This window comes from Caenorhabditis elegans, chromosome V, assembly GCF_000002985.6.
Source record: "Caenorhabditis elegans chromosome V".
NCBI lineage: Eukaryota > Metazoa > Nematoda > Chromadorea > Rhabditida > Rhabditidae > Caenorhabditis > Caenorhabditis elegans.
The window spans coordinates 15137018-15156478 of NC_003283.11; the positions used below are offsets into that span (position 1 = coordinate 15137018).

General features: G+C 34.6%; 7 protein-coding genes, 1 non-coding gene and 2 pseudogenes across 15 annotated transcripts; 8 read left to right on the plus strand and 2 right to left on the minus strand.

Annotated features, from left to right (window-relative positions):
- Positions 1-11: 11 nt before the first annotated feature.
- Positions 12-6368, minus strand: K08F9.1 (Major facilitator superfamily (MFS) profile domain-containing protein). Of its 2 annotated transcripts, NM_001373162.1 has the most exons (11): positions 6276-6368; positions 2378-2565; positions 2176-2334; positions 2029-2126; positions 1702-1983; positions 1451-1654; positions 1202-1397; positions 849-980; positions 639-799; positions 445-595; positions 12-333 (listed from the first exon to the last, which is right to left on the minus strand). In NM_001373162.1, the coding sequence occupies exons 2-5, from the start codon at positions 2555-2557 to the stop codon at positions 1866-1868; spliced, it is 555 nt and encodes a 184-aa protein (NP_001360183.1). In that variant the 5' UTR covers positions 2558-2565; positions 6276-6368; the 3' UTR covers positions 12-333; positions 445-595; positions 639-799; positions 849-980; positions 1202-1397; positions 1451-1654; positions 1702-1865. The 2 variants fall into 2 exon arrangements, with proteins under 2 accessions (NP_001360183.1, NP_506734.2); NM_074333.5 differs by lacking the exon at positions 6276-6368 and having other exon boundaries at positions 180-333; positions 1870-1983.
- Positions 3530-7062, plus strand: K08F9.3 (GH18 domain-containing protein; the record flags this gene model as incomplete). 4 transcript variants are annotated; one of them, NM_001276966.3, is made up of 3 exons in its annotated part: positions 3530-3686; positions 6132-6366; positions 6451-6733. In NM_001276966.3, 3 exons carry the CDS (start codon positions 3530-3532, stop codon positions 6731-6733), a joined length of 675 nt encoding a protein of 224 aa, NP_001263895.1. The 4 variants fall into 4 exon arrangements, with proteins under 4 accessions (NP_001263895.1, NP_001263896.1, NP_001263897.1 ...); NM_001276967.4 differs by lacking the exon at positions 3530-3686 and adding an exon at positions 4543-4821 and having other exon boundaries at positions 6451-7062; NM_001276968.3 differs by lacking the exon at positions 3530-3686 and adding an exon at positions 5038-5383.
- K08F9.4 (uncharacterized protein) lies at positions 7002-9418 on the plus strand. Its single transcript, NM_074335.6, has 7 exons — positions 7002-7150; positions 7240-7323; positions 7377-7442; positions 7489-8121; positions 8172-8364; positions 8663-8917; positions 9020-9418. The coding sequence occupies exons 1-7, from the start codon at positions 7104-7106 to the stop codon at positions 9293-9295; spliced, it is 1554 nt and encodes a 517-aa protein (NP_506736.1). The 5' UTR covers positions 7002-7103; the 3' UTR covers positions 9296-9418.
- Positions 9370-10859, minus strand: T09F5.20 (the record flags this gene model as incomplete). 2 transcript variants are annotated; one of them, NM_001269722.3, is made up of 3 exons in its annotated part: positions 9370-9493; positions 9539-9646; positions 9694-10859. In NM_001269722.3, the coding sequence occupies 3 exons, from the start codon at positions 9842-9844 to the stop codon at positions 9387-9389; spliced, it is 366 nt and encodes a 121-aa protein (NP_001256651.1). The 2 variants fall into 2 exon arrangements, with proteins under 2 accessions (NP_001256651.1, NP_001256652.1); NM_001269723.1 differs by lacking the exons at positions 9539-9646; positions 9694-10859 and having other exon boundaries at positions 9387-9482.
- Positions 10860-12075: 1216 nt separating this feature from the next.
- T09F5.1 (Hexosyltransferase) lies at positions 12076-13716 on the plus strand. Its single transcript, NM_074336.7, has 6 exons — positions 12076-12195; positions 12251-12319; positions 12426-12766; positions 12817-13019; positions 13070-13196; positions 13471-13716. Exons 1-6 carry the CDS (start codon positions 12141-12143, stop codon positions 13651-13653), a joined length of 978 nt encoding a protein of 325 aa, NP_506737.1. The 5' UTR covers positions 12076-12140; the 3' UTR covers positions 13654-13716.
- On the plus strand, positions 13336-13404 carry mir-8197. The gene has a single exon (NR_131702.1). It is a non-coding gene; the product is annotated as a pre-microRNA mir-8197 (primary transcript).
- A 227-nt stretch (positions 13717-13943) lies between the features above and the next one.
- Positions 13944-14621, plus strand: T09F5.2 (Extensin-like; the record flags this gene model as incomplete). Its single annotated transcript, NM_074337.1, has 4 exons — positions 13944-13981; positions 14026-14189; positions 14232-14354; positions 14398-14621. 4 exons carry the CDS (start codon positions 13944-13946, stop codon positions 14619-14621), a joined length of 549 nt encoding a protein of 182 aa, NP_506738.1.
- Positions 14622-14827: 206 nt separating this feature from the next.
- On the plus strand, positions 14828-16352 carry srh-53 (annotated as a pseudogene). Its single transcript has 3 exons — positions 14828-15372; positions 15798-16104; positions 16154-16352. Coding segments are annotated over exons 1-3 (1051 nt in total).
- Positions 16353-16559: 207 nt separating this feature from the next.
- Positions 16560-17977, plus strand: srh-55 (Serpentine Receptor, class H; the record flags this gene model as incomplete). The annotated part of the gene is made up of 3 exons (NM_074338.2): positions 16560-17096; positions 17431-17737; positions 17784-17977. 3 exons carry the CDS (start codon positions 16560-16562, stop codon positions 17975-17977), a joined length of 1038 nt encoding a protein of 345 aa, NP_506739.2.
- Positions 17978-18121: 144 nt separating this feature from the next.
- srh-54 lies at positions 18122-19440 on the plus strand (annotated as a pseudogene). Its single transcript has 3 exons — positions 18122-18654; positions 18889-19195; positions 19236-19440. Coding segments are annotated over exons 1-3 (1045 nt in total).
- Positions 19441-19461: the final 21 nt, after the last annotated feature.

Consider the following 19461-nt stretch of genomic DNA (forward strand, 5'->3'; position numbering starts at 1 on the left):
GGCAAAAAGTATATGAACATTAATTTTCCACAATTAAGAATGTTATCATCACAAAAGATTGAGAAAAATATCATATTTGAAGCCGTTAAAACAAAAAAAAAGTAACAATGTTAAATATTGAATATGAGGAATGACCACGAGGATCGCGAGTTTAAAGACCAAACGCAAAACTGTTGAAAAACAATCATGATTCATATTTTATGTTAAGGCAGAAGATCATCGATGAAATAGGAAATTATAAATACCATGAAACTATTAAATAGGTTTGATTGAATTCGAACGAGTTGATCGGCATAATGGCAACTTTGGTAATTCCTCAATGGCTTCTTCCACCTGGAAATTTGAAATTTTTATACTTAATTAAAAATAATTAAAAAATGGGTTTCAGCGCGATCTTTGCAAGACCCTTGTTTCTTTAAAATTATACGTCACGTTCTTAATCACCTCAATTGGACTTTTATTCTTGGTCTCTGGAAGTGAAAAATACAGGAAAACCAGAGATACTGCCACCGGAGCAACAAAAAGAATCAAATAGGACCAGGCTTCTCCGAGTTGATTTTTCATGGGCAGGAATGCAGTGATAATTGAAAATTGTCTGAAAGCTTTTGTTTGAAGATTTAATGTCACCACCGACTCACGAGATCATTTGTACCACGCTTGCCCAACTTTGTGCTGCACTTCGAGCATCTTGACCAACAAGTTCTGCATTGATAAAATAACTTAATGGACCCGGGCCTAGAGCGAAGAAAAATTGAAAAATGCAGATAAAGAAAATGAGAATGAAGCCGAGAACTTGGTTCTGAGATTTGGTAGGATTTAGAGGGTAATGGTATAATTATATTTCATACCCCAAACTTATCAAAAGTGAACATTAATCCGAATATTATCAAGTTGCAAATCAGAATTCCTGCAAGTGAAATGAGAAGTAGTGGGCGTCGTCCGTTTTTATCAATTATTGCAATGGCAAGTACTGATGAGATCTATGAAATATTAAAAATTATTTTTTTTTGTACAGAAGTTTTATTAGAACGGTTAAATTCATTGTGAGCAAAAAAAATCTAACTTACCATGTTTATCATATTTTCTTTATTAGACTTATACCCAACTGCTCTACTTTGACGGCTTATAACTCTTTAAATTAACTACCTTTTTTCTGCCTATCTGCCTGCCTATTTTGTGCCTACTCGGGTCTGTTACTTACCACACTAACAATCGTGGTTGCGTCATTTGCCAGTGATGCTTGCAAAACGTTCAAACCAGTATTTACTAGAATCTCAAAAGCAAAAGCACTGATAACTGCAACTCCACTGAAAGACATTACAAACGTCACAACAGCACCGACGAAAGCTTTATCGCGAAGTGATTTCTGTTGGATTACATCTAGCATTGTGAATTTTCTGAAATTTAAAATTCCTAATTACTAATTACTTACACAATTCCAATAACTCACTTGGTGGAGTTCATCTGCTCTTTTTGGATTTCTTTAACATGTTTATCAGCTTCCTCTTTCTCACATTTATAGTAAAAACTGATTGATATCGTGGCGCTTTCCAATGATCCTTTTTGAATCAAGTATCCAGGTGATTCGGGGAAAAATGGGAGGGCAGCTCCAAAAACTAGCATAATTCCAATTTCAGTGGCATAAATAACCCACCTGAATGTTATATAATTAATTGTTATTATCGAGATTAATTCAAATACCTCAAAACTTATTTTGCAATTACAATCTGCGGTTCCAAAAATTTTCGAATATGCCTATTCTAGAACATCTCAATTAACGTAGGGCAATCATCAATTTGCTCCGCCAGCCGCTATTTACTTTTTCATTGCCCAAACTTACAGTCTACATTTAAGAATTAAAAAACTTACCATAAATCATCAGTCCCAAAAATCTGAGGCATAGCTACGACTGAACCAACAACAGTACCCAATTGAATTGCAGTACCAGTCATCATTCCGATTGCTCCACGATTTTGTTTCGGACTGTAAGTTCAGTAAGTCCAATGTAAAATGAAATCCTGCTCCAACCTCGCCTCAGAAAGAAAGATTCCTGAGAGTCCAAGGCTCACAGATACAGACCAACCCATCACAACTCGTGAGATAATGTATAACTCGAATAATGGGATCTGAAGTTCAATTTTTTACAGAAAAGTCCAGAATCTGAAGCAAACTCACAAACTTTGAAGCAATCGACATTCCACCCGCCAGAACTCCAACCGAAATTGAAATGTATAACCCATTTTTTCGTCCAACGCCCTCGGCAATAAATGGAATTGAAAACGATCCAGCGAGAGCTCCTAAGAACAAAACAGCAACTACAAAACTCCAAATATTCTGAAAACATGTTCTGATTTTAGAAACTCGAGTAAAATAAAACCTGTAATGTGTGATCAGAAAGACCGCCATCGAATCTTTTCGCAAACGTTTGATTCATAAAACTAAGAAATGCATCTTGAGATGGATTGGTGAGTACAAGATTATATCCATAGTGAAATGATCCAGCCATTGAAGTAATTACTGCTACAATTAACATTCGGAAACTAGGCGTCTCACCCATTTTTAATTCTGAAAATAGTACAATGTAGAAAACAATTTTATAGAAAAAAATCAAGTGAACAACTAATCTTGTGAGTTTCCTACTTTTTTAAATTTTTTTTGTAATTTTTTTGTTTTGTATTTAACATATTTATTCAGAAAAATGTATGAAGTGTTTTGAAAATTGAAAGCAAAACTGCAAATTTCCAAAAAAACATACATAACTTGTGTATTTTTCAATTTAAAATTTCAATTTCATAGGTGCAACAGTGCACCGATTTGGCTGAAACTCCCTTTTTCAAATAATATATTCAAAGTTACTGGAGGTACATATGACAGTAGAAAAAAATAATGTGAGTAAACAGTAAATTTCGAATATAAATTAGTTTCCCAAACCATATTTGATTATTGATCTTTCTTCTTTTTTTCCTTATCATTAATTTGTAAAGTTATTATTTCCGATATTTTGCACTCACATGGTTACCTAATAGGTATGACAAATATAGAATAGAAGAAGTGAAACACTGATAAGAAAATGTTCAAAGTTGGCCAAAAAACCAATTCCATAATGAGATTTCTCAAGAAATTCTTAAAACTTTTATGGCGGTTCAGAATATTGTGAAAAAACAAGCTAATTTTAGCAAACTCTCCAATTTTCGTAAACCCGAAGTAGCCCAAACGTCATTTTTTGAAAAAAAATTCATTTAGAAAAAACCTCCAGGATTCCCTAGATCCCCAAATACCAATGTTATCTTTTTTTGTATTCCTCATGAGATTTCATGAGTCATCTCAAATAATAAGATATTTTCTTATACCCATCTCCGTTCAATTTTTCCGTATAACCTGTTGCTATGCCTAAATTTTGTCTCAAAAAACAAGACTATTTATTTAGAATGACTCATGTTTTACTTAAGATCGTAAGCTAGTGTGGACATTGCTTATCTCAAAAAAAGAAAATGTTCATACCATTTCATTAATCATATTTGCAAAAAAAATGCATAGCTACTCCCCGCTGTTTGACGATGTTCTTTACGACTTCCATATTAGGAGAAGAAAAAGAAAAGTGAGAATTGCAATATGTCTGGTCATTTTTGTATTTATCTTTGTATTTTCAACTTTGGCATGGTACTGTCATGCTCATCCGAAAATACGTAAGTGTTTTAGTTTTGAAAAATTTCAGAGAAACATATCAAAATCAAAAAAAAAGGAAGAGTGACCCAACAAATTATTTTTGAAATGTTACTCAAACTGGCCCCAAAAAACCAAATTTCACAACGAGATCAAAAAAAATTATTTTTTTTTCAATTTTCCGTGTCGCAGCGACGATTGGAAATTTTGTCGGCCTATTTTGCATATTTGGGATTGTTTATCTTGCGTTTTTTGTTGATTTAGATACATTCGAAGCCGATAGGTAATTGCAAAAAGTTGCCAAGTTAGGTTACGTATCGGCTTTAAAATTATCTATAGACAACGAAACACTTAATAAAGCATAATCGATGTATAGAATTGAAAATTTTAGCAAAAATTAAGCTTTTTTCGAGATATTTAATCACCATTATAATTATAATTTTTTGGGACACTTTTCAAAAAAATCGTTGTGAAATTGGGTATTCATTGGCAAGTTTTAACATATAATAATACAGGTATATGTTTAAGCCTTATAACAATAATGACCTAGCACGACCAGCCTACAGTTCCAAGTCGCCTAGGACTTAATTATGATCCTACAGTAATTGACAACGAAGCTCGTAGATCATATTTTTTTATTCTAAGAAATTATTGAACCTACTATGTTGTACTATTTTATTGTTTTTCGGTTTCTTCATCGGAATAGAATCAAATGACAAGGCATATAAGACCAACAATGAGTTAAAAATAGTTTTTTTTTGAGAAATTCCGAATGATGACTAATATCAAATAAACATCACTCATAGATTATTCCTCATTGTAAATTTCCCAAAGTAAATATAAAAACCACTTTTTATTCTTTTGCGTTCATTAATGTCCCTGATTCTTACAACCAGGATATGTGGTACTTGTTTAATCCTTATGACAATACCGGCCGAGCATCACCAGCCTACCTTCCCGTTCCAAATCACGCAGTACCATTTTATGATCCTACAGTAATTGGCAACAAAACCCGCAGATCATATTTTTCTATTCAAAGCTGCTTTGTCAATTTTTGTAGTAAAATTATTATGGGATGCTTTGTTATTTTGTTTTTATTTTCTTTGAACTTCGGAATATACAGTTTAGTGTCACATTCAGACCATGCACAATCTAAAAGTGAGTGAATTTCGGGGCATTTTAATTTTTCAAAGGAGGAGGTGAGGAATTTCAGGCAAAGATTGATAAATTGGCAAATTATTGTAAAAAATTAAAAAAAAAACATTACGCAAATCTTATGACTCATTTCAAATAAAACTCACTTGAGTATTCCTCATTATAAATCTTTTAAAGCAAATATAAAAGACACACATCTTTCTCGTTTTATCATTCAAAATGACACATTTCAACCCTTACGGTCCTGATCCCACTAACTCAGACGTATTCGATCCATATGACTCTACCCCGTATGTCCCTGATGCTTACAACCCGGATACATTTGATCCTTACAACAATATCGGTTCAGCACTAAACTATTTTCCAGTCCGTAGCCGCCCAGAACCTATTTCTATTTCTACAGTAATTGACAATGAGTATCGAAGACCATATGTTTCCATTCAAAACTGCTTATCAGATTTATGTGGTCAAATTATCATGGGATGTTCTGTCCTTTTGTTTTTATTTGTTTTGATCTTCGGAATATATAGTTTAGTGTCACATTCCGGTCATGTACAATCTACAAGTGAGTGAATTTCGGAAAACTTTTCTTCCAAATGTTTGCTTGGACTCAAGGTAACATCTCACTTATTCTGTTTTAGACGCTGTAAAAATTTTAGAGTACACATTTTTTGGAATTTTCCAGTCAAACATTGGTAAATTGCCAATTTCTTGGGAAACAATTGCAAAAAATTACAGAGCCTTACTCAATTGAAACATTTCTTTCGACTGATGACTAACCTCAAGTAAACATTACTTAGAGAATATTCCTCACCGCAAATCTCTCAAACCAAATATATAAACCACCCATCTCTCTCGTTTTATCATTCAAAATGGCGCATTTCAACCCTTACGATCCTGATTCCATCAGCCCAGACGTATTCGATCCATACGACTCTACCCCGTATGTCCCTGATGCTTACAACCCGGATATGTTCAATCCTTATAACAATACCGTCCCAGATTACATTCCAGTCCCAAGCCGACCGGATCCTCAAAGTATCTACTTTCCTACAGTAATTGGCAATGCAAATCGTAGGCCATTTGCCGGTTTATACGTTAAAATTTTATTGGGCTGCTTGGTATTATTATTTTTCTTTGGTGATTTGTTCTATTTTATTTTGAATGTTAAAGTTACAAGTGAGTGAATATCGGGAAACTTTTCTATGAAACATTTTTTATGAAACACAGAGTCTGTAGTTTTCAAGCATACTAGAAGATTTATGTTCAGCAGATCTTGTAAGATTCTCAGTTTTCAATGAAAACCTTTTCAGCTCCCGATCAATGTGATAAGCAACTAATCGGCTACTACAATGGAATAGAGGGACGAAATATTTTGGAAAATCAATTTCATAATCTAACTCACGCAGTTTTTACATCAGAATTTGTCAATGAAAACGGCTCTTTTGAAAACTCACACAAAGAACAAGAATTTTTGGAATGCAGAAAAAAATTAGGTGAATCGAATTCAACGGCGAAGATTATGATAGCTATGGGCTTTAATAAAGGGTGAGTTGCAGTTCAGTTATCATTGAAAATGCTCATACATCAAGTTTTCTTATCAATAATGTTTTATCATTTCATATTTTCCAGATCCTGCAAAATTGACTGCATCACTTCTTTCATTGAAAAATACCAAGTAGACGGCGTGGAACTACATTGGAACCATAATGAACACTTTTTAAGTCAACTAGAAACTACTAGAAATCTTAAGAATCGACTAAAAAAGATATCCAATTCCAAGCTCCTGGGTGTTTCAGCATCCTCCAACTGGTCTAGGGTGACCGAGCTTGATCAAGTTCTAGAGGTGGCAGATTTTGTGAACATTGAGCTTCATGACAATTTGAGGAGTGACAATTTACATGCAGGAGTTTGATGATTACAATGATATTTTACTGAACTCTGTTAAGCCTTGCAACAATACCAAGGCCAAGTACAACTTTTGTAGATATTGGTTTTCTTTAAATAAAACCTCTTTATCTGAAGCATTAAACTTTGATTTTGTTAACAGTTTTCACTCTGTTAAACACAAATAAATTATTAATGTTTTATTATGTTCAAAGTATTTGTTTCTTGCACATATCCTTTCCTCAAGCTCTCGTACGAAACGCGCTCTATTGACACTCTCACTTTCTGCGTCTCTTCAGTTTTGCTTGTGTTTTCAAATGTCTAACCTCTTTCAAATAAATTTATTTTTAAGTTTTTATTTCTGCAATTCGAGCTTTTATCATTATTTTTCTATCGAAATGTCATCTAATTCGAGAAATTCCACGCAGCGAGAGTTAGTTTGCCTGTAAGTTAATTGTTGATAATTGTATACAAGCGGTACTAACAGTGCTTTCTATAAAATTTATGTTTTAAATTTAATTTTCCTGTTTTTAGCTCAAGCTCGGATAGTGAGAATGAAGAAGAAGAAGAAGAAGAAGAAATTCAACCGGGGCCGGCAGATTCATCGGAAAGTGAAAAGTAAGTCATTTTTGAATTTCTTCTCTGAAAAATGATTTAATTTAATTTTACAGCCCTTCGAGTAGCTCCGACAGTTCAAGTTCAGATAGCGACAGCGATAGTGACGCAGCTCCCAAAAAGTATACATTTTCAGTTTATAATTTTACTTAATTAAAATTATTTCAGAAATATCATAGCTCCACGTCGTCGCGGAGTATTACTCCAACACCACCTGAATGTCTTACCAGAAACTCGTCGTTTAATTATCTGTTCTGGACAAAAAATCGACGAAAATTTCTTCTCATTCACACAAAAAGAAGACCAGCAAATCAAAGAAAATTGGGAAAGGCTCGCCAAGCAGCTGAATTACAAGGGACACATTTTCGAATTTCTAGGATATGATAAAGATGGATTGAAATGTACGAATAATACTAAATTATCAGTGAAAGTTAGAAATGTTCTGACGTGGCCTACACTATGCTTCGGATTGAATAATCGTTACGCAAAATTGATTAAGGAGCGAATTTCCTTCATTTGCCATCCATATTATCGAGAAATCAAGGATCAAGATTTGGAAGAAATTGATATACGCTATGACAATAACGAAACAATGCTGGAAATCTCAGAAGCTCTTAAAATTCCGCCACGATATCTTGAGAGAATAAAGTCCAAGGAGAGAAAAACCGTAGCGGTTGCTGGATCCATCGAGGGAGCACATAAACTTCAAATTTTGAAATTTCTCTATGAATCCATCGTGGAGAATCCGAAAAGAAACACGTTTTGTACAAATAATTTCAATTGGAAAATATTTAGAAAGAAGTGAGTTTTTTAATAAAATATTTAAATAATATTTCGAATAATAATTTCAGATGCCGAGAAAACTCAATCACTCCTCCGAATTTCTTGACAACTGCGCGATACTACGGAAATCTGTTTTTTCAAGCCGATAGAAGAATTTTCAATTTTTTGGAGCCTCAGCCAACGCTTCACAAGAAAGTTCTGTATTTTCATGAAGCTCTCGCAAGATACTTGGCGAAAAATGGCAAAGGAAGGAAAATGGAGGTTCGTAACAGGAGATGAGCGGCAAACTGTTTCAGCAAACGTACAAAACTGCATGATCTAATATTTATATAAGAAGGTGGGAAAAGGTCCGTTCCATCTGAAAATGATTGGTAATTTTGTTGAAAAGCTTGAAAAAGACCCCAGTTTTAGAAACTTTCGGGTACTATTTCAGGTATTTTTCAAAATTTCCATAAAAAATAAACATTGTTTGCAGATGGAACGGAATTTTTTCTTAATTTTTTGCATCAATTTTAGACTTTAAAAAATTGGAGAGCTTTGACGTAACCCTTAATTTCAGGCTCCACAACTCAAGTACTCCATCTTGTTCACAGTAGTTTTCGAGGATTATAACAAAGACGGTACATGGGATCCGCCGACAGAAATGGAGAAATATTCAAGCCAAGTTGATCTCAAAAAAGTTCGAAAACGCGTGGAATGCGTAAATGAGCGCACAAAACGGGCAAGAGAAGTACGAAGAATTTCCGTTTTGACACCGAAGAGGTTTAAATTGAGAGAAGTGAATGAGTCAATGAATTCGAATGATGTGCTTGAGGTAATAACGCTACTGCTGATTTCGAGATTTTTTGCAAAAATCACAGATCGACCGTTTAACAGTTAAAAAAAAACTTCAGCTTTCTAAAATTTTAAATTCCAGATCTCCTCAATTCACAATGAATCGTCAAGCAACGCGCTGGGACTCTTGGACAGGACAAATGACGTCATGACTGATCTCGATCTTTCCATCACCAACACATCATCTCAAATTCTCGGAAACGAGACTATTCTAGCACGAGGAGGAGGCGCTCTGGATCCAACTGACGAAGCATCACTCAACGAGACCAGCACGTCACAAATCCCTCAGACGGAGAAAAATCCAATAGAGCTGGACTTGTCACAGGATATCTGGTCGCAAATCGTGAACTGGGCCTAATAATTATTTTTTATCATGGTTTTATCTTTATGCACACAATTTTGTCAATTTCGGAATTTGTAAAAATTTATTTTCTACAATTAATACAATGTTATAATGGAAAGTGAACTTTTGAAAATTTATATCTCAATTGTTCTAGATCAGCGCTTGTAGTGGGCTGATGTGTTGTCGTTTTTGCAGGATACATAGTTGCGGCAGCTGTAAATATTCTGTGTTTTAAGAAATAACTTTCGATGAGCTCACTTATATTCGTTTCCGATAATTCAGTGAATTCCTTAATAACTGAATTTGTAGATTCATTGAAAAATGAGACTGTAGTGGTGGTTTCATAAAAAATGCTGTGCGCAGAGTCTAAATTTTTATAGAAATTGCAAAAAAAAACAGAAAACTCTTAATACCTTTAGATTGAAATTTTGCAATACAGAAGAATATGGTAAGGAATAAGAAAATTATAAGTAAAACTTGCAGAAAACTAATTACTTGGTGCGAATTCGAATTTCTTGGGAATGAAGGAAACGATGAATAAGAAGGCATTGGAATTGATAACATAATAATAACATGATAACATGATACATGTATTTATATAATACTTTTATCATAAGCAATATCAAATTAGAAACGATGAATCATCAATATAAGGAAGTGACCTTGCAAGGACTAAAGTGGATAGGAAGTGTGCTTATTTTTGAAAAGTATCTCATTTGGAAGCCCGCGCTTAGTATCAGATTAAATTATTTTAAATAAACTCAATGGCTATTCCCCTAAAGCTTCGATCTGAAGTTTTTCTGTTAAATTGTTGATCGATCTTTTTTTTGAAAAAAAAAAAACATTTTTTTTTAATATTTCGAAAAAGCATTTGAAATTTTTTCCCATAAGCCTTACTATTGTAGTTTCACAAAATTTTGACATTTCTTCTTAAAGGCGCACGAATTTATTCAGATGGGTCTCGGCGCGCAAAAAGGTTATGGTAGTCGTCGATTATTTGGAATTTTTGTGGCTGCTTCTTTTTTTTGCGGCGTTTCCGTTTTTGAAATTTTCGAAAGTCTGAACACGGTGAAAATTTATCGAAATTAAGTTTTCTGTCAGTTTTTCCAAATAAAGTTAGAAGACGATGAAAATCGGTCCTTAATTTAGAGACAAAAGTGGAATTTCATTTAAAAAAAATTCAAGAAAAATAATAAACGATAAACAATGAAGAACTATTTTTTGTAATTTTTTTTCTGTCTAGATACCTAAATGACCAATAGATGTTAGCGGGAATATACAGGGTGGTCCATAATTATGGTGACAACTTCTCGCGCCTATAAAATTTGATTGAACTTTCTAAATATAGTTAAACCACACAGGGTTTATTCACAATTTTCTAGCAAACAAAAAATGATATTAAACGTTGAAAATATCTGCTTGTGTGACTGAGCAGAACCCCTGAAACAATGAAAAAATTTGTCGTTGGCACGCTACTTGCCGATATTTTGCTTTCTCATGTCCTTTCTAGCTTCTCCTGCAGATAAAAGAAGTTTTATTACACATTTCAAGATGTTTAAAATCAGAGAAATCGTTTTGTAGTACAATTTATATAGTTGCGAATCTCGCGCCTCTGTAGTGGACGGTTAAAGGAGATAAAGTATGAACGTTGAAACGTCAGACGTTCGACTCGTCATGGCACTCATGAGAAAATAATTTGTTTTGAAAATAATTTCATCCTATTCTACTAATATTTTTCTCAATTTCTGTGAAAAATTGTAACAGTATCTTACCAAGGAACAGAGATATGGCCAAATCTGTTCTCACTTTTCAGATTAAAAAAAAAATAGCGAAAAAAGGGCTGTGGATAATTTCAAACATTCATTCGGCAGAAGCTGGATATGAACGTAAAACACACCGCAGCTGTTAAATCTCATAGCAATATATTTTCTGTTCTAAAAATAGTAGATTAGCTGTGAAATGAACCCGTTTCAAAACTCCCACGATCAAAAATATGCTGCGTGCCAAAAGGTCGTCAGCATGAAAGGATGCGTTACTTTGACGGTGCTACTACAACTCCGTTGTTTGACAAATCAAGAAGTTTTTTATGTTAAATAGAAGGAAAATATTTTTTCTACTGCTTCAATACAAGCCTGTTAATTTTTAACGTTTAAGTCGCCTAAAAACAAGCCGCGACTGAGCGCGACACTTGTCACCATAATTATGGACCACCCTGTATATTATGGCAATTTACCAAAACTATGACTTAGAATCCTGAAAAATCTGAACGTTGTTTGGTTTGTTTTCTTATAATTCTTGGTCATGTTGGACTATTATTAGGGTATCTTAACTAGATCCCAATACGACGATACTCCACTCTCAATAAAAAAAAAGTTGACAAAACTCACTTGGAAATTACTATTGCACTCTATGTATATAATATAAGTACTTATCCGAAAAAAAGTATCTAATATCTTACTAACAGTGGAAATACATTATACTGTCGTTCTATTTTTATTTCAACATCATGTTGTGTTATTATGAAACAATCAGTTCATAGGAATGCCTACTTTCCGGCGCGAAAATAGCGGCAGCAGAGAGAACATGCTGTGACGAGAGATTTAGGTGACTTCGCTACGAGATATTCCCGCACCAAAACGGTAGGCATTCTCATGATCTCATGGTTTCTTAATACCATCAACACAATTTAATTGCGTTCCTTGCAGGAGGACCGATCTGCCGAGTACGATACGTATCTTACCGGAATCAGAGATGCGATAACCATTCCAACACACGGACAGAAAACTCAATTTTTAGGATAGGGCCGTTAGGAAATACGGTTTTATGGAAGAAAACTTTAGCTTCCTGCTAAACTAAACGAATGAAATCTACCCAGTTTTTAATTTTCATTACTTTAGTTGTGATATTTCTAACATGTGAGTTTTTGTTCAGAAATGTCTTTTCTTTTGAATTCACACTTGGATTCTTCAGGTACGAGATTGTTGTCGAAGGGACTATCTGAACAAGATGAGAGGTGCTCACAAGCCGAGTGGAAGACCAGTGAGTATTTTTGAATCATGCCTAGCGGCCTGCCTTCCGCCTACTTTTTAAAGCATTTTTGCAAAAACCAGAAATGGTCTCATTCCAATTGATAGTAATTTTTCAGGCACTCTTCTCAACTCCTCACGTGATTTTGGATCTCACTACGAAATATCTTTCGCAGATATTCAAGGCTCATTCGAATGGCTTTATTTACCAAAGTTTGAATTGAATAATCCTGAAATTTTACTTATTGCCACTTCAAGACCTGACGATTTTTCTAGAAGAAACGCGATTCGAAAGACTTGGATGAACCAAAAAACTAATCAAATAACATCCTTTTTTATGGTTGGATTGAGTTCCAAAACTGATGAAAAAGTACGAGATATTGTGATGAGAGAAGCTGAATTATATCGAGATATTGTGGTTACAAGTTTGGAAGATTCTTATACAAAACTAGCTTTTAAAGTTGATTTTCTTTTTTTTTTTTTGCAAATCAGTCTTACTTTAAAATTCAGACCCTTTCAATTCTTCTCTACGCTGTATCAAAAGTGCCATCTGCTCAACTAATTGGAAGAGTGGATGGCGACGTTCTGTTCTTTCCAAATTTGTTCCAGTCATTTCTTGATAAAGATAATTACTTTATCAACACGAATAACTCCAGTATTTATGGATATATTGCTGAAGAAGGGAAACCAACTACGTCGAAATGTTGTAAATCGTGAGTGAGACTTCGTTGATAGATATGTGAAGTATACTCCCATTTTCCAGACGTAACTTTTTGTTCCCTTTCAAATGTTCAAATTACCTTTCGTTTCTTTCTGGACCATTCTTCCTGTTAACACGTCCTGCGGCTGAAAAATTATTGAACGCGTCTAAACACAGGGATTTTCACCAGGTAATGCATTTCCACTATTTATCAGTTTTACCTCTTGAAGATACCAATATTTTAAAGTTGAGTAGTTCTATCAGGAGTTTGTTTTTAACAATGAAAATAGAAACATCCATTTTCCAATTCTGATTGTCCTGGACCAATCAGTGCTTTGCTCCACCCAACTCGTAACCAATTAGAAAGATGGGAAGGAGTTGGCAAAGCAAGGTTCTGATTGGACAACAGACGCCACTGCCGGTTGCAAGTATGTAATCCCAACTATTTATTTTTATGTCTACAGATTGACGACCAACTTATCACTGGACAAATGGCTGATGATGCTGGTGTTAAAAGAATAAATCTTCCAATGATACATATGTTTCCTGAGCCAACAAATGATTTCGTTTTTGCGTGGCACAATACATTGAATGATTTTCAATATGTGAAGGCGTATAAAGATAGGATTGCTCACCTTCCGCTATGACAATGCCAAAAAATGATATTTAACTGTTTTTAAGTTTCTTCTTGTAATAAACATTGGATCACTAAAAGTGTTTTCTAGATCTGCAAAATTGAATCAAAATCTTTAAAATGAATCACAATCTGAATGACATATGCTTTTGTTGAATTGCTATCCATTGAAAAAAGATCAAATACAGAAATATTGATGTTAACTAACATTGACATATTTTTTGTTGATAGTTAGATTTGCAATAAACAATAGTAATATAGTGTTTTTTCTAAAAACACAGTCATTCAAGCTACTATTTCAAAATGCCTGACGGACCTGAAAGTGAAACGTTCCAACGAAGGTTTGAATTTAAAATAAAAATTGTTCATTTGTGCAACCTTTCAGGAGCTATAATACAAACCTGGGGACGCAAAATAATAGAAGACACAACTCGATGACTTCATTTTTCATCGGTTTCACAGTTAGTGCGGTTTTTGTTTTGATTGCATTTGGAGTTTCTTTTATCTATTTCGCTCAATACGATCGTACAGTGAAAATAATACCAAAAGGTGATAACTTTCGAAAAACCTTCAAAAAGTGAAAAGTTTCAGAACTTGAGAAATCCAGCCGAAAATCATCTCTACCTAATTCTTCTGAAATACCATCAACTATTTCAGTTGAAACGACTACGAAGACTACAAACTTAGAGCCTTCATCCATTTCTCCAGCTCCAGGTGTTATCTTTTAAAAAATTACAAAACATATAGAGCATTTCAGACAAAACTGAGCCTACCTCGTCTGAACTTCCACCAACTATCACAAAAGAACTTACAGCAGCGATTTCACGTTCAGAGCCTTCAACTAGTACTCCAGCTCCAACAATTTTATATCCGGCACCACCAGTTGCGATACAAAAAGAGCCGGAATTAAGTCTCGCGAAAAAAGGTATAAGAGAAACAAAACGAGTATTGAATCAGATTAGAGGATGGCTTCGAGATTGAAGATGTTTTATGATTTTTCCGTTTTGCAAATAAATACATTAAGTCCATAAATTGATTGAAAAATAAAATAAAAAATAATTGAAATTAAAAAAATTAAATATGTTCCATGTCTCCAGTTTCTCAATTTTTCAGTAGATTCCGTTTGCAGGTGATATTTTTTACTTTTATCCCATGAAATAAATCTTAACATCATTCATTTGTGCTCAATGCTTGATATGAACAATTATTATCTCACAAACTATGCCCATTGCCCTCCACAAACTTCTATCTTTGCATCTTCCAACTACCTGACCTACGGCGTCCATATTGTAACAGCGTGTTCACTTTCAATATCTGCGTACGGCTTTTTTGTGTGATTACGCTGACTCCAAAACAAGTTGGTAGTGGAAAATGGTACCTGTTGAATGTTCATTCTTGCTCCACGATTATTGATATTGTATTTAATGTTCTTGCTCTTCCGTTTCTATTTCTTCCGTCTGTCTCAGGAGTAATGCTCGGCTGGGGTCATTATATTGGAATACCATCTTGGTTTCTACTTTACTTTTTCCAAGGACTTACAAGTTTCTATACTGGTACTTGTATTGCTCTTTTCGAAAATCGGCAAAACGCTTTGAATACAAAATGGAAAATAAAGAGGCGGTGGATAAGGATTGTGTATCACGTTATCAATACGTTGGTTGCATTTGGTCCAGTTCTTCCGCCGTATTTGGAGAGTTTTGATATTCAGGAAATGGCGATGGAATTTTTGAAGGTATGAGGTGCCTTTTTGATACTCCAGACCTATTTTTCTGTAACAATTAAGAGCTTAGAGATTGAAATAGGAGTTAAGAATTAGATTATTCCTATGAAAGTTCTCTGAAATTAAAGTAACTTGTGGTAGCTTTTCTCCAGAGGCTCAGGCAACTAGGGATGTAATTTATGCCGCTTTAGAACGTTCTGCTCAATTTTTGAGATTTGTCTTTTTACGGGAAACTTTTACATGAAAATTTCAAAAGCAAACAAATCGATGTTTGATATCAAAATTCATGTAACTATTATTGTAAGAATGCAAATCTGTATTAGAACTTGATAAGCTCAAAAATGTGGTGTCAAAAAATTTAAAAAATTACTGGTATGAATTTGGACTGAAACAACGAATTAACAATCGAACAAACAAGAAATATTCCTTTTTAATAGGCTGTCCCATGCCCAGCGCCTGAATTCTTCGATGCCCGTTTATTCTTTGTTACCAATCGACCACAACTTGTCACTGCAATAATGACCTTTCAATCTTGTTTCTTACTACCACAGGGAGGATTTTATTCCATGCATACTTGGTATCATCTCGTCTATTCCCATAGCTCCCAAGTGTCCCCTGAAACTCGTAAAATGCAATTGAGATTCTTCATCGGCTCTTTCGTACAAGTAATGATACCTATTTTGGTCTTGACGGTTCCCATGTTTTTTGTGTGGTATTCCCTGAACACTGGGTATTATAGTCAAGGTTTTTTAAAAAGATGAGAATAGAAAAAAGACGAAATGAAAAATTTCAGCTATGAACAATAATATTATATTCACTGCTTCAGCACATGGATTTTTGGCAAACAGCTGTATGATAGCTGTTCACAGGACTTATCGAAACCATTTTATAAAAATGATCACACTTGGGAAAGTGGATTTAGGCAAACCACGAACCGTATCGATTATTGCTTCTTCTATTAGATCTATGAACCAACAACCTAATTTGAATTGAAAAATTAAATAAATGATTTAGCTTTTTTTTGGGAAATTTCAAACCGGACAATTACGGCTTAGGCTTAAGCTGAAAAATGTTTTTGCTACACCTGTCTTTTCAAAAATGCTAGAATTCAATCATGACAGGCTGACATGTGAAATGTTCAGGGTCTCATAGGTTCTGATTTACTAGCATCACATCATAACTTTTATTGCAAAACCTCAATGAATGATTATTTCTTGAAAAACTACACATTCTGTTCCCAACAAAATTCATTTTTCGTGTCTTCCGACTATGTCAGCACGGGTGTTCATATTAATACATCATTCTCAGTTCCTTTGTCAATGTATGGATGCTATTGTGTGATTAAGCTCACACCAAAGAAATTGGGATCTGCTAAATGGGCATTACTCAATGCCCACTGCTGGACAGTAGTTCTCGATATCGTTTTTAATGTTTTAGCTCTTCCGTTGATGTTCTTTCCATCCATTTCTGGTGTAATGCTTGGATGGGGTCAATATATCGGTATTCCGTCGTGGTTTCTGCTGTATGCAATTCAGGCAATTGTCTCTGTATTTGCATCTGCTGCAATCGCCTTCTTTGAGAATCGACAAAACGCGTTGCAAACAAATAGGAAAATACGACGCAAATGGGTTCGAGTTTTGCTGAATGTTATAAACTACTCAGTTGCATGTGGAGCTATTCTACCACCATATTTAGAAACATTTGATATTCAGAAAATGGCATTAGAAGCCTTGAAGGTGAGAAGGAGTTTTATCCCCTCTTGCCTACGTACATACCTACAGTTAGCTTTTCATATTTGGCATGAAACCATGGTTTGCAGGTGTTTGATGTGAGCGCAGTGCTTAATTCGGTACTTCTTAAATTCTTAGCTAATTGTTAGAAAAAACTGCGTATATTTTAGTAACGAAAACGGATGTACATACATAATTTCCTAACTGGTTCTAATTGGAAAAGTTTCATGAAATTTGAAAAAAGCTCATAAAAATATATATCCTACAATTATCCTGATGTTTTCGACGCGTGAACTCAAGTCATCCATCAGTCTCATCCAAAAATTCATAAAAATTTCAGATTGCCCCATGTCCCGTAAAAGAATTCTTCGATCCTCGTCTATTCTTTGTCACCGACAAAACGACACTTATGACTATGCTAATGGGTCTTCAAACGTTGACCCTCGCCCCTCAGGGAACATTTTACACTTTGAGCACGTGGTATCATCTCGTATATTCCCACAGCTCACAGGTATCACCAGAGACTCGGAAAATGCAGTGGAGATTTTTTATGAGTTCTTCCGTACAAATAATGATTCCAATTGGTGTTTTAACGTTCCCATTATTCTATGTCTGGTTTTCTTTAAACTCTGGATATTATAATCAAGGTTAGCTAGGAGTTTGTAATCCCTTACTTATTCTAAACGATTTTAGAACTGAATAACCATGTTATCGTCATTGCTTCTTCCCATGGACTACTTGCTTCAATGTGCATGATTCTAGTGCATAAAGTTTATAGGCACCACTTTGTGAAAATTCTCACTTTCGGGAAAGTTGATCTTGGGAAGCAGAGAATTGTATCAGTTGTAGTTTCATCTGTCAGATCAGTTGGCCACAATGCAGTCTGATCAGTGAATGATCAGTGTTTTGATCTACTGATAATTCAGTGTACGTTGTATTTTCATAACAGGTGATAACTTTCGCAACAGCAACAGACTGCATTTTTCGAAACTCTAGCCAACTTTATTGATTTGAGAAACACTAACAAAACTATGAACCACTATTTACTAACTAATTACACAAATTGCCCTCTAGACTCGTCATATTTCTCTTCATCATTATATGTTAGCACTGGTGTTCACTCGGTCACAGCCCTTTCTATTCCATTATCAATTTACGGAAGTTATTGTGCCATTAAGCTTACACCAAAAAACTTGGTAATGCTAAATGGGCTTTATTAAACGTTCACGCTTGGACTGTAGTCTTAGATATTGTATACAACGTTCGCCTTGCCCTTTTTGTTTTTCCCTTCCATTTTTGTACTCATGCTCGGATGGGGACAATATATTGGTATCCCATCATGGTTTCTCCTTTGGGCAATTCAAGCACTTGTATCTGTATTTTCGTCCGCTGCTATTGCATTCTTTGAGAATCGACAAAATGCATTGCAAACAAATGGAAGATTAGGAGACAATGGGTTCGAGTTCTACTTAACGTAATCAACTATTCAGTCGCATGTGGTGCGATTTTGCCTCCATATTTTGAAACATTTGATATGCAAGAAATGGCTCTGGAGGCTTTGAAGGTGGGCTCATAATGCTATGGATCTTCTGGAGCGCAGTCTTTAATCGGATTATGTTCAGTTTTCTCAAAGTTTATTTTGCACCAAATTTGTTAAAAATCATTTATTGATGGGCACACAAATGATACCACGCAATAGGAGCCCCAGAGGGTTGTGGTACTGTAGTTTTTAAAATTCCGTCTCCATAACCTGAATTCGGGACCACATTATTTTTCCATTTTTAAAAAATCATTCTAGGTAGTTCCTTGTCCAGTCAAAGAATTCTTCGATCCACGCTTGCAACTTGTCACTAACAAACCTTTACTAATGACGTCCCTAATGGGTCTTCAATGTATTGTTCTATTTCCCCAGGGAGGTTTCTACTTGTTCAATACATGGTATCATCTTGTTTATTCCTATAGTTCACAAGTATCTGCACAAACCCGAAAATTACAACTGAAGTTCCTTTTATGCTCCCTATTGCAAATTACTGTTCCACTTATGGTATTTATGAATCCAATTCTTTACATTTGGTTCTCCATTAATATTGGATATTATAATCAAGGTGAGAACTAATTTAGTTTTAAAAATAAGTTTAATTTTAGAAGCTAATAATCATCTATCTGTTGCTGTATCTTTTCACGGATTACTGGGTTCCAGTTGTATGCTTCTTGTTCACAAGTCTTATAGAAATCATTTTGTTAAAATGATAACACTCGGAAAAGTTGATTGGGAAAAACCATCAATAGCATCAATTGTTGTATCTTCGATTAGATCCATTAGTCATGTTACTCGTCAACATAATTGAAAATTGAAAAGGTATTTATACAA